Raw genomic sequence first — 13,364 nt, 5'->3', positions numbered from 1 at the left:
ATATCCGAAAATACTCTTAACCATTCTTATTGAGAAAACATGGGGGGGGGTCTTGTAACAATTCATGAATCGCCCAAAATAAACAAAGTAAAAAAAATATATATATTTTTTTAAACAGATTCTTGGGGGATAAAATATTCGAAAAACAAACCAAGTATGAAGAAGAATAAAATAAAACTGCAACAAATACTTCCAAATATGAACAAAATGCTGAAAAAAAATATTAAAGAAAACTTGTGGATATACTAGAAAATACCAAATATCACGTCAAAAATACACACTTTCACAGTATATTTGTACTACAAAATATGAAATTAATAATACAATATATATTGATTCAGCACTGTACCCCTAGAAATATTCAAGTCTTTAAAATAGTCAAAAAAATTGATTAAATCCATTAAAATGGGGTGACGGGGGGACAAATTCGAGACAAAAAAAATGCATGTTCCATTACTGCATTGTGTAGGGAGGACAAGGAAAGCGGCAAGAAGAAAAAGAAGAAGAAAATGAAGCCCCCTCCCCGAGTGTTCTGCGACATCTGCGACTGCTTCGACCTCCACGACACAGAGGACTGCCCGGCGCAGGCGCAGGCACCCGACTCGCCGCCCCACACCGCCTATCACGGCAGCAAGGGCGCCGAGCGGCCCTACTGCAACGTCTGCGAGGTGTTCGGCCACTGGAGCCACGACTGCAACGACGACCGCACCTTCTGAACGCCGCGGGCCCGGCCTGGGCTTTTCCGTCCAAAAGCGTCTCGAGGGCTAAAAATGCGTCCGGAACCGGCGTTTGCACAGCTTGTCACACTGATCGCCAAAAAAAGGGTTGGGATATTTAGCCGACATGTTTGGCTCAACTTAAAATTTAACCCAATCCGGCAGGGGGGCTCCATTTGGCGAGACCGGAGGTGTCACAGACGGCTTGGAAATGAGCAACGGGCCAAATGAAGTTCGCCTGCAAAGGTTGGAATGCGTTTTAGATTTATTCAGGAGTTTGGCGATATCCCAAACTTTTTGGTGAGTAGTGTGTATATAGAGATACAGAAATATAAGTCCAAAATGATTCTATATGAAGGAAACGTTTTTCTATGGCTGGAAATACTTTTTTATTGGAACTGTGGTGGGGTGCATGCAGGGCAGAACACTTGAAACGCACTTCCTTCCTTGCTTCTTCTTTCTACTTGGGCTTTTCTGTACAAGTGAATAAAAGTTGCGTGTTGAAATGAAGGCGAGAGCGCGTTTTGGCTCAGGAGGCGGTGGCGCCCCCCAGCGGCGCCACCTCAGAGGCGTGGCGCCACTTTTTCAGCTCCACGCTCAGCTCCAGCGTGGCCGTCTCGGCTCGGGTGGGCGTGTCGGCGTCGCCGTCCTCGCCTCGCCGCGTCCCTGGACAGACGAAAGGGAGCTACTGGATCCAACGAGGCCAAATTTCACACGCTCGCGCTCACCGGATGTGACGTGAGGTACGTCGGCAACAAATGTTTGTATCATTTAAAGAATATTTTTGGGATGTGAATTTTGTTTAAACTTTTACGCATACCAAAAAAAAATAAAAAATTGGGCGTACATAAAACAGACATTTGCACACATTATCCTAAAAGCCATCGCACTTTTTTTAACCTTTCAAAACCCATACATATTTTGTAACAGTTTTGGGGGGAAAAAAATATATTTTTATCTTGTAAAATATTCAAAAGATTAAAATACTCAAATCGAGGTAAAAACGACATGACCTAAACAAACAATACATGTAAAAAAAAAAATAATTTCACATCGATTATTTGACAGTAAAATACAAAACTTAAAATATTTGAAGTGATTCTTTTCTAATATTTTCATTTAATCAATATGATTTTTTTCAAACGTGGCCTGTGTTTAAAAAAAAAAAAAGTTAAATCTATTGAATCTGTATGCAAGCTATTTCAACTCATTTGTTTGTGTGAAGGTGAAATTCCTTTGCCGCTGCTGGTTGGGAAGGTGAAGGTGCATCCAATAATACGCAGCGCATCCTCGTCAGAATCACCTTTGGCGGTCGCCGTTTTCTTGTTTCCAGCACGGCCTCCTTTCTTTTTGGAATCGTCCTTGGCTTTGGTGTCCATTCCCGCGACCTTCGAAGATCAACAACACAACAGTCACCACGTCAACAGCACGCTTTCACTCCAGCGGACAAAACGTAAAGCGCCGAGCGACTCGCCTCGTCTGTTGCGGCCGCCGCGTCTTCCGGCGGAGGATCTTTGTGCAGGGGGCCGAAGTCGCAGAGGACGTCCACTTTTGGGAATCCGCTCAGAAGGCCGTGCAGGGGCACGTGCGAGGACGCCACCACCGTGGTCACGGGCGGGTCGGCAACCAGCTCCACCACCGTTTTTTTTCGCTTGTCTTTCGTCTTGGCCTGAAGTGTGCGCGCTCAAGTTTTGCCTTTGGACCATCGACTACTTTCACATTTCTCAAACCATTCCCGTGTTTAAATCATTCAGTACCAGCCAATTCTAGACCCAAGTCTGAAAAGACGTTTAAAAACGTCTTTGGGAGTGAATGGGTTAAGTGTCGGGCTCATTCGCTTGGTGTGAGAAAAACGTTTTATGGAAAACGTCGATTTTCTTGAGAAATGCAGAAAAAAATTAGCTTTTTGTAAAAGCACGCATTTCAAGTAACATTTCAAATTTGACACTATTTTTTGCTTTTGTGACAGCTCAAATACCTCGATAATGTGTTCCTCCTACAAAACATTACAAAAAATGTTTGTATAGCAAAATAATTTATTTGCACATAAAACTATTGAACTATGAACAAAAGTGCAAATTGAACAATGGTGGACTTTTACACCACTGCCACCTGCTGGCCATTTTTGTTTACTCTTTAACATTGCAGCCAAGCCTGCTCCTTCAGTTATAAGTTGCATCTGACTCTATTGAACCCTCTCCCGTGAAAAAAAACGTGATTGACGCCTTTAGACGTCATGGGGAGGCGGGGGCTATGCGTTAATTCAACTTAATTGTTGCTCTTAGACGTCAAAGGATTCATGATCATTCGCAATCATTTTGCACTTCTGGGCTTTGAACGTTTCGGACATTTATGCTAGCTACGTTCACGTTCCAAATTTGTCTTTTTTTTTGGACCTCCACGAGTATGAAGATGATGACACTCACTTTTTTCCCTTTATTGTCTGCGACTCCTTGCCCGGGTGCGTCGTCTGACGCCTCTGCGGGCCACGACAGGATCTGAAAGTCGGATGAAAAAGCAGATTTTTTGTCTTTGCGGTGACGGTGCTGAAAAAGATTGCTTTGGCGCTTTGAAGTCCTCCATTCGACAACTTTGTCAAAATACAGTGGCCTCGGTTGGGTTCCTGCCTCCCTCTGGGGATGTCAACGGTGTACCAAAGACTTCAACGTGGGTTTAGTACATTACAGAGTATTTTATTATTATTTTTGTACGCCTTGTGTACAAGAGTTAAAGCAGTCCTAGTAAAAAAGGGACACTATGCCAATTGGTTGCGTGTCGCCGCGGATCGCTACTACCCACTAATTTCAGTGACGTAACTTTATGCGTGTGCACCCCCCCTACCCCTTCTCAAAGGGTCTCATTTTGCCGTCCCTTACCTTTTCCTGCTCGATAAAAATGCTAAATCCTTGATGGAGGAATTTCTGGAAGCCGCTCAGGTCTCGCACGACGAAGGTCACCGTATCGCCAAAGTCGACGCTGTCCGCCCACGGCTGAGAGGACGTGCTGTATCTCGACTCTGTGACTCAGATGTTGTGGCAACAAAAATTATCTGCGGGATTCAATTTCACCCTGCCAGCTAAATGAATCAATTGCTGATTGTTCAGTGGTGGGCGGTCGTTGTTAGCAAAAGACTTGCACCAACAATTTTTTTTTTTTTTTAATAGATTGTTACTGTTATGTTTCGATGTGGTTTAGTTTTGATTCCTGTTATTGTTATTACCAGAGGAGAAGGCAGCTTGTTCCTTGCTGCCGGCTGCCGCTTGGACTACCACAGTCTCTTTGACAGTCCTCTTGTTGGGCGACTGGTTTGGTTCAGCTCCCTGGTCCTGACCCTGATCCTGGCCCTGCCCCTGACTCTGACGCTTTGCCGCAGCGCCAATCACCACTTCCTGCAAAGAATGCCATCTTGCGTCTGTGACTGCTGAGCGAGCTGCGTGAAGAGGAGCAGGCGCATGGTACCCGGTAGGCGGTGCTCTGGTGACTGAAGAACATGAACGAGATCACGTAGCTATAGCTGACCACTGGGAACTCCGGAGCATCGGGGTCCGCATCCAGCTGCGGGTCCGGGACCCCCTGCATCACGCCCACGCACACCGTGGCCGACGCCCAGTCCACCAGAAGGTCTGACGTGACAGCCAACAAAGACGGGGGAAAAATCAAGATCAGGGAATCTGGAGGCGTAAACTTTCGAGCTCAGCCGCCACGGTGCGCTTGATTTAACAAGTGCAAAATATTGAAACTATTTTTATTTTAACAAGAAAATATTTTTTTTTATGTGCACATGTATAATTCATTGTTAATTATTTGAAACAAAATGGCTTCTCTTGCGAACATTTTACTAGTTTAGGTCAAACTCTTCAATAGTGAAAAAAAAAAAAAATCTGCACTTTAAATTGTAATTGCATAGACAAATTGAAAACAGAATAATTTAATGAAATGAAAATGTGAATTTATAAACAAATTGAATAAAAATTCCTACAAATTTTAAAATGTCGCTTATAATGAATTTATATGTATTTTTCAAGAATTATTTCAATTTTTTTCTATTTTCAACTATTTACAATCAATTGTCAAATAATTTTAACGAGAGATCAGAAAGCAACATTAAATTAATTGATTTTGGTGGGAAAAAAAAATCTATTCAATCCAATTAGGAACAAACACAGATGCGAGAGAACGCCGGCTGGCCCCCTCACGGCTCATGTTGGCCATCCCCCGGTAGCGGTGTCGCTCCTCGGGCGCGATCCAGGCCGCGTCCAGGTAGGAGAGGCGGGGCAGGGCGTCCACGGCGAACCCCGGGTACGATGGCGCCAGCGTGAACGGGTTGCCCTCCAGCACCAGCGTCCGCAGACATGGCAGTGTGCCCAGCGCCTTCAGCAGGGGGCGCTGCTCTCTGAAGTCGCATTCGCTCAGGTCCAGACACACCAGCTCAGGCCTTTCTCACACACACACACACACACACACACACACACACACACGGAGGGATTTTTATAAAAAGTCGACTCTGCAAAAATTAAATGTGTACTATTTAGGCAATCGGGAATGAGCGGTTGACGATAATGTCAAAATACAATTTAGCTGTATTTAACTTTTCTTGAACCGTTTCGGGGACAGCGGTCACCGCAGTGGACACCAAATCATGTTTTCAGGTCGGAGTTTTAGTTTGAAATGAGTTGAGAAGAAAAAATATTGTTTTGGTGCCCTCTGAGGAACTATGTTGAAGTAAGTTGAGGAGCAACCACTGGCTTCCTGTGAGCTGGGTGACGTCTCGATGGGATCCCAGGCGGTTGGCAGCCAGCCCGAGGTACTGCAGGCGAGGGGGCGGAGAGATGGCCAGCCGGCCCAGGGCGCGCAGTTGATTGGCACGTAGCTCCAAAACCTGCAAGGCACACATTTCCAATTGCGTGCTAGCATTAGCCTTTCAATGTTGGGTTCCAAAAGAGAGTTGGGGTTGAAACTATCATCACGATTTCAAATTCGGGTGAGGCTTTCAAAATTGAGGGCAAGCATGACAAAGTCGGGTCTCAGTTTCCAAATAGGATTTCGTACTTGAGTTAGGATTTCAAAGTAGGGAGTGAAACGAGGGCTTGGATTTCAAAATAGTGTTTCAAACCAGGATTAGGAATTCAGATTTTATATACCGGTATATATATTTTTTTTATTAGATTTTATATGCACGTGTAAGTGGTTTAAAACTTCCTTTCTTTGTAAATCTTATTTAATCATAAAGTGTATTACTATATCCCTGTTTGAGTTTCTTTTCGTCCTTTTCCATTTTGTATTTATATTGCACTTAATTGAACGATGTTTGTTTCTTCTTTCTTCTTTCTACCCACATTCTTGCTGCTGGAGGCTGGGAATTTCCCCAGTGTGGGACAAATAAAGGATATCTTATTTTTTTCAATACCAATTGCTTGTTAAAGTTTGTACAATCAGTGGGATCAGTTGCAATGCAAATATGTGAATGATAAAAGTAAATTGCACATTTGTTGAAGGAAATGTAAGGTGCTTCATGAAATGTTTTGTAAAAGATATGTTCATTAAATTTCAACATTTTCCTAATGTTCTTGTGCTTCTTTATACCAAAAGAAAGGAAAGACATATTGTATTGGATTTTTATAGCAAAGTATGGTATCATTTTAATGGGCCGGCCCACATGAAATCTACCGAGGCCGTATGTGGCCCACCATGTGAAATGAGTTTGACACCAGTGATGTATAGTAAGGCGTTTTTTAGCCGGAAAAAAAACGACCATGTATAGTAAGGTGTTTTTAGCCGAAAAAAACGACCATGTATAGTAAGGCGTTTTTTGCCGAAAAAAAGGACCATGAATAGTAAGGCATTTTTGGACGAAATTTTTAGCCCCAAAAAAAGACTACCATGTATAGTAAGGCCTTTTTGGATGAAAAAAACGACCAGGCATTTTTGGACGAAATTTTTAGCCGAAAAAAACGACCATGTATAGTAAGGTGTTTTTAGCCGAAAAAAAGGACCATGAATAGTAAGGCGTTTTTAGCCGAAAAAAGACGACCATGTATAGTAAGGCGTTTTTGGATGAAATTTTTAGCCGAAAAAAAAACCTACCATGTATAGTAAGGCGTTTTTGGCCAAAAAAAATGACTATGCATAGTAAGGCGTTTTTAACCGAAAAAACGACCATGTATAGTAAGGCGTTTTTAGCCGAAAAAAGACGACCATGAATAGTAAGGTGTTTTTAGCCGAAAAAAGACGACCATGTATAGTAAGGCATTTTTGGACGAAATTTTTAGCCCCCCCAAAAAAACTACCATGTATAGTAAGGCCTTTTTGGATGAAAAAAACGACCAGGCATTTTTGGACGAAATTTTTAGCCGAAAAAAACGACCATGTATAGTAAGGTGTTTTTAGCCGAAAAAAAGGACCATGTATAATAGTAAGGCGTTTTTAGCCGGAAAAAAAACGACCATGTATAGTAAGGTGTTTTTAGCCGAAAAAAACGACCATGTATAGTAAGGCGTTTTAGGCGGAAAAAAAACGACCATGTATAGTAAGGTGTTTTTAGCCGAAAAAAGGACCATGAATAGTAAGGCGTTTTTAGCCGAAAAAAGACGACCATGAATAGTACGGCGTTTTTGGATGAAATTTTTAGCCGAAAAAAAAAACCTACCATGTATAGTAAGGCGTTTTTAACCGAAAAAAACGACCATGTATAGTAAGGCGTTTTTAGCCGAAAAAAGACGACCATGAATAGTAAGGCGTTTTTGGACAAAAATTTTTGCCGAAAAAAAACGACCATGTATAGTCAGGCGTTTTTAGCCGAAAAAAACGACCATGTATACTAAGCCGTTTTTAGGCCCTCCCAAAAAAATGACCATGTATAGTAAGGCATTTTTGGACAAAATTTTTAGCCGAAAAAAAAAAACGACACATACACATCATGGATGCCAGACGTGGGCCACTACATGATCGTCATTCATTGAGGTACATGGGCCGAGTGTACGTGCCGTGTCTGCCCCAGAGCTGGGCCAGACCAATTTTGTTGACTGGGGGTTTAGTCAATGCCATACAACAACCTCGATTCTGCCAGCATCAAAGCCTTGTGAAATTGGTAGTAGCATTGTCCGTCATGTTACTGTGAATTTTTATAAGACAGTGGGAGGCATCGGCACACCTTTAGCGTCCTGGGGAGGTTTTCGGCTGAGATCTCGCAGATGCGATTGGCGCTGAGCACAAGTTCCTGCAGGTTGCAGAACTTCAGCAGGTAGCTGTCGATCACAGACACCTCAACAAAGCCAAGCAGCAAATCGCAGTCAACAATTGTGAAACTCCACATAGGGTGCAAAAAAAAAAAAAAGGTAGACAAAAGAAGCTTGCTCACGTCTTTGTCAACGATGCGCAGCTTCCTGAAGTAGCTGCACACGAAGTCGGCGTCGAGTCGTTCGGGCTGCACCACGGCCACGCGCTGGAGGGCGGCGGCCTGCGGGCTCCACGGCTCGTCGTGGTGCCACGGCGAGTGCGGGCAACTCAGCAGATCCAGCAGCGTGTCCGTGTTCTCCGTCACCGGTTCCGCCTCGCTGCCGCCGCCGTCCTTTCTCTGTTTTTATTGTCAACACAAGTTTGTTTTGAAGGTTTTTTTTTAAATGTAACTATTCATTCATTCAGTCATCTTCCGAACCACTTGATCCTCACTAGGGTCGCGGGGGGTGCTGGAGCCTATCCCAGCTGTCTTCGGGCAGTAGGCGGGGGACACCCTGAATCGGTTGCCAGCCAATCACAGGGCACACAGAGACGAAGAACCAACCGCGCTCACACTCACACTTAGGGACAATTTAGAGTGTTCAATCAGCCTGCCACGCATGTTTTTGGAATGTGGGAGGAAACCGGAGCACCCGGAGAAAACCCACACAGGCCCGGAGGAGAACATGCAAACTCCACACAGGGAGGCCGGAGCTGGAATCGAACCTGATACCTCTGCACTGTGAAGCCGACCTGCTAACCACTGGACTATCGGGCCGCCCTTAATGTAAGAAAATATTTTTTAAATTCAAACATGTTTTTCTTTTTGTTTTTAAAATGTAACTTTTTTTTGGGTCTTTGTCAACAGTTGCGTGTTTATGCTATTGGAAAAAAAATACAAGTATATTGGAAAAAAATGTACACTGAAAAAAAGCACATGGTTTTCCGTGATTAAAATTTGCTAAACCAACATATCATGTGTTTATTTTTGCGGAAAACATAGGGGAAAATGACATTGGTTTACCACATTTTAATGAGCAACCGATGTACAGTACATGTTCGAATTACATACATGCAAAGTATGACATTTTTCTTCTTTTTTTTCAAAATAATTGATTTAAAAATGCTTTCCAAAAGTAAAAGACTTAAAGTAATTGTCAACAAGGTTGAAAAAACATTTTTTTTCCCCAAGCTTTTTGGCGCCGATCTGTTGTTCTGACTTTCGATTACGACTGTGTCGTAAAAAGGCACCAAGACGACCGCGTCAACGCCTCACTCACCCAGCTGCCTTTCCCACAAGGAAACTGGTCAAGGCACAGGCGGCGAATATGCTTGTCGAGAACGGCCGACAGCGCCACCGAGCTCATGCTCAGCTGCACTCCCTCGCTCGGTCCTCCGTCCTTTCCTTCCTTTACTTCCGGGCACCTCGTCTCCTCGTAGTTGGACTCAGCTGGCGATGGTTGCCATGCAACCGCGAGCGCAACTTCCTGGTCAGTCAGTGGACAGAAGTATCGTCACTCAACAGAATTCGGCGCATTTGATTGGTCAGCGCGTCTGCGCTAATACGTCATCAAACGTTCATCGTTCAATGTCGACAACAAGAAAGCAGTCAAATGCATCGTGTCACAAAAAAGACAAAAATCGTCTTCGAAGATCATTTGCATGCCTTCAGAAAATGTCTTGCCAACACAAATTATTTTATTTTGTAATGGAATGGTTTATATTACTACGACTACTACTAATATTATTAATACTATTAATAATAGTATTATTAATGTACTTTTAAACTTTAAAATGTCGTCTGAATTGAATTTAGGTCTGTAAAATTGGGGAAATAAAGTATACAGAAAAGATCATTGAACGCAAAGACATGATTGATTGATTGATATTGAAACTTTCTTCAACATTTTATCACCTTTGAAATCTGGCAGTGGTCAAACGAATACAGCAATGCAAATAGGTTCGTTAGAAATAAAATCGAACTTGTCGTGTTCTGCGCGCGCGTATATGAATGGAGGAAGTGGTGACCGCTATTCACTGTTTGGCATCAGCGAAAGGCCGATTTTACATGTCCGGCTGTCAAGAGCTTGGCTGGCAACCAGATCAGGGTGTAAACCGCCTACTACCCGATGACACCTGGGATGGGCTCCAGCACCCCCGCTGGGAGGAGGATAATGCGGTTCAGACAATGGATGCATGAAGGGATGGCGAGACGGCCCCCGGATGTTGCAACAGTGTGTCAGTGCAGCGTAAAATTAATCCCCGTAACTCGGAAGTCTCCATTGCAAAATAAATATTCCTGCCTACTCACACGTATTCACTTTACACTCCCCTAATGGGAAATTCCCATCCAATCTGGTTGTCTCATCGCTCACTCGGAGCCAAAAGCGGCAATTGGAATGACGTCACATGAACAGTGCTGAACTGTTTCTTCTCTTGCATTTTCTTTTTTTAATCCCACGAATGTCTTTATTCACTTTTGCGGAGTTCAATTTGAACGCGGATGTTGTGTTTTCGACGGGTAACAGGTGTCATCAGCTTCTTGAAGTCATATCGCCTGATATTCTCGAGACATTATCTCACCGTGCTCTCAGCAAATTGTGAAATATTGTAGTGATGCCAAGTTTTTTTTTTTTTTTTTAGAAAGTCTTGGCATGTATAAATAAGCTTGTCAAATGATGATGTCAGGAGCATGATGAGTGTACTGCTGAGTGAGCTGCATCTACCACTTGTGCTTTTGCTGCAGCTGTCCTGCATCGTCACGGTGACCTGCACCGGCGACGCGGTCACGATGCTGCGGAAGAACCTCAAGTGCGCGGAGCTGGCCCTGAGTAATTTGGTTGCGGCCGAAAGGGATTACGTAAGTCACTTTCTAATTGGAGTGCGCGTGCATGAGTGAAAGGGGGGGATATGTTCACATCTACTCAAGACTATGTCTTTAAGAAACAGGTATTGGACCGTATACATATAAAAATCAAAAAATTCACATTTTATTAGAGAAGTTTTTTCAAGAAGAAAAAGGTCAAACATTTTTGTGAAGAAGGTCACGTATTTGAGAGAATAGAGAATATTTTGTAGAAACAAATCGTTAACCAACCCTTACCCCAAAGGGAAAAAAAATCTAACATGGTGTGATAAAAAAAGTGGTGTGATATTGAGAAAATAATGTTATTATATTATTATTCTTTCAAGGAAAAAAAATGGATGGGGGGAAAGGGTTATTTTAGAATATAAAGGTCAAGTTATTTTAAGGAAAAAAACATTTTTGGAATTTTTTTTTAGGAAAACTAATATATCCTTTCAAGAAACTACTTCATTTTTCCTCAATATTTCGGTGAAGTCACTTTTACACTTCCTATTTCCATGCACATTGAAAATGATGGGTTGCTGTCAATTTTCTGCAGATTAGGTTGATTTGACCTTAGATCAAGTTAAATGTTGACCCGGGGTAGTTTTTCTTACCCCTTTTTGGATCAAAATCTTCACCCGACCCACCGTGCTGGGTCAAATCCTCAACGGTGTACGTTGGGTCTAAATAAACCCGCACTGGTTAGTTCTTTCAATTGGGATTTCTCATTTTGTTTTTAATTTTGTTCCGTGAAGTCGTTCTCCTTGTTTTCCCGCTTTCTGTGACAATGGACAGTTCAGATGTTTTTTTTTGGTGTGTGTGTGTGTGACATTCTAACCTCTGGTGTCCAGGTGCAGCACATTTTCGAGGGGATCCCGCCGTTGAAATACAGGCGGCAATCCTTGGACCGCATCCCGGGAATCAGCATCCCGGTGGGGAACAGCAGCGCCGAAGTCCGAGACGCGGTTTGCGCCATTAGTGACTACTTGGAGCGACAAATTCCGGCCATCGTCGGGAATGTGACTCGCCAGCACTGCAACCAGTTGCGGTCCAACGTCATGGCCTTTTACTACCAATTCAAGGCGGCCGTGGAGCTGACGGCGCACCAACTAAATGCGAGCGCCGATGCCGTGTTCCCAGAATGCCGTCGATCAATCGACATCAGGCACATTTACGGCTTGAAGACACTTGGCCTTCGTATTATCTACTACACCCGAACGTGGGTGGAGGATTTTACCAGTTCACAGCCCACGTGTGATTAGTCTGATGAAGGAACTTTTCACTTGACTGACTACTACCTACTAAGATGCAGAAAACACAGCTGTGTTTTATTTTATTCTATTCTATTTTATTTGATCTATGCACTATGTATTTATTTATTCTAATACTTATTCACAATGTTTTAGTGTATTTCATTTCAAGTTGAAATAAAGTGTTCGGAACATTCCTAACACAAGCTGCACCAAGTTTCACAGAGGGCTTAGGACAGACCCCGGACGTTTTACGGCCCGCGGCCCGGCTCTTACACCACCCCCCAAGAGTTGCTTGGAATTAACTCATTCACTCCCGTTTTTATACGTCTTTTCAGACTCGGTCCAGAATTGACTGGTACTAAATGAGTTAAGAAAATAAAAGCTACATTCAAAACATTTGGGATACTGTAGTGTGTGGACTAAAACTTTTACTTTGAAACCCGTTCACGCCGTTCGTGTGTCGTTTACGCACAGGTGCCGTAATCGTCCATGTGTCCACAGTCCGCAGTCCCACGTGTTTAGCAACAAGTCACGGCAATGGTAACCCATCAAAATGTTCGCCCCTACCCCCAAAAACCGAAGATGGGCGCTGAATGCCGTGGTTTCATGAAAATACGGACTGTTCGATATTTACTTACTGAAATCAGGGGTAAACGCGTGTATGTAGTTTGTGGTGAGCCGGCCGCCATCTTGAAGGAGGCATTACGAGATGGGACGAAAAAATAATAATTCGACTTCTAAAAATGCGAATTGAAAAATTTTAAAAAACAACAAGGCTATTTTACCAAGATAACGGGGCAGCTTTCTGATAGCCCACAACATCGCGAAAAACACAAAGCCATTTTATGGACGGGGGAATTCGTTCAAGAGTGCTCGATGGACTCTACAGCGCCAATACTGTATGTCCGGGGCAAGAAAAGACATTCAACAAGTCCAGACATTCTCTTACTGATGAGCATCTGTAACGAGCAGGAAATTTGAGGGGAAAGATTTTTCAACAGTGCTGACTTTGAGACACATACACACACACGCAATAGAAAAAATGATGGGGGTGTTGTATTTTTCAGTGGAAATTGACGACATTGTGTAACAGACTAATTGTGAAGAACACATTTGGAGCCGGCACTCTCCCCTAAGAACAGCGATAAAAGAATAAAAAGAAAAAAACTCCATATAGGACTCGTACCGCAATGGATCGTTTGGTCTTCAGAAGGTCCCTGAAGACGATACGTGATGAAGGCGGTTGACCTTCAAAAACATGACAAGGCACCGTTATCTTCACGAAGGCAATGCACCATGATGGATTTTGTCAGCAAAAAGTTTGCTCGAGGT

At 43.2% G+C, this 13,364-nt stretch overlaps 2 protein-coding genes and 1 long non-coding RNA gene across 10 annotated transcripts in view; 2 read left to right on the top strand and 1 right to left on the bottom strand.

Moving 5' to 3' along the window:
- Positions 1-1,226, top strand: part of clip1a (CAP-GLY domain containing linker protein 1a) — a 28,040-nt gene extending 26,814 nt beyond the window's left edge. For all 5 annotated transcript variants that reach the window (XM_052068077.1, XM_052068076.1, XM_052068081.1 and 2 more), the window contains one exon: positions 470-1,226. In XM_052068077.1, coding sequence (XP_051924037.1) covers positions 470-716 — 247 coding nt within the window. In that variant the 3' untranslated portion in view covers positions 717-1,226. The remainder of the gene's footprint in view (positions 1-469) is intronic.
- The window catches only part of psat1 (phosphoserine aminotransferase 1), a 62,883-nt gene extending 53,513 nt beyond the window's left edge, over positions 1-9,370 (bottom strand). Inside the window, exons 1-9 of one of the 4 annotated variants that reach the window (XM_052068083.1) lie at positions 9,212-9,370; positions 8,074-8,289; positions 7,867-7,977; positions 5,456-5,595; positions 4,913-5,151; positions 4,176-4,339; positions 3,937-4,105; positions 3,593-3,738; positions 3,201-3,214 (exon numbers count right to left, since the gene is read on the bottom strand). In XM_052068083.1, coding sequence (XP_051924043.1) covers positions 3,201-3,214; positions 3,593-3,738; positions 3,937-4,105; positions 4,176-4,339; positions 4,913-5,151; positions 5,456-5,595; positions 7,867-7,977; positions 8,074-8,289; positions 9,212-9,298 — 1,286 coding nt within the window. In that variant the 5' untranslated portion in view covers positions 9,299-9,370. The remainder of the gene's footprint in view (positions 1-3,200; positions 3,215-3,592; positions 3,739-3,936; positions 4,106-4,175; positions 4,340-4,912; positions 5,152-5,455; positions 5,596-7,866; positions 7,978-8,073; positions 8,290-9,211) is intronic. The other 3 variants (XM_052068084.1, XM_052068085.1, XM_052068086.1) reach the window with 3 other exon arrangements.
- LOC127602178 (uncharacterized) lies at positions 6,640-6,978 on the top strand. The gene is made up of 2 exons (XR_007962715.1): positions 6,640-6,762; positions 6,851-6,978. It is a non-coding gene; the product is annotated as an uncharacterized LOC127602178 (long non-coding RNA).
- Positions 9,371-13,364: the final 3,994 nt, after the last annotated feature.

Source organism: Hippocampus zosterae, chromosome 6 (assembly GCF_025434085.1).
Source record: "Hippocampus zosterae strain Florida chromosome 6, ASM2543408v3, whole genome shotgun sequence".
NCBI lineage: Eukaryota > Metazoa > Chordata > Actinopteri > Syngnathiformes > Syngnathidae > Hippocampus > Hippocampus zosterae.
This window is presented reverse-complemented; position numbering and strand designations above follow the sequence as displayed.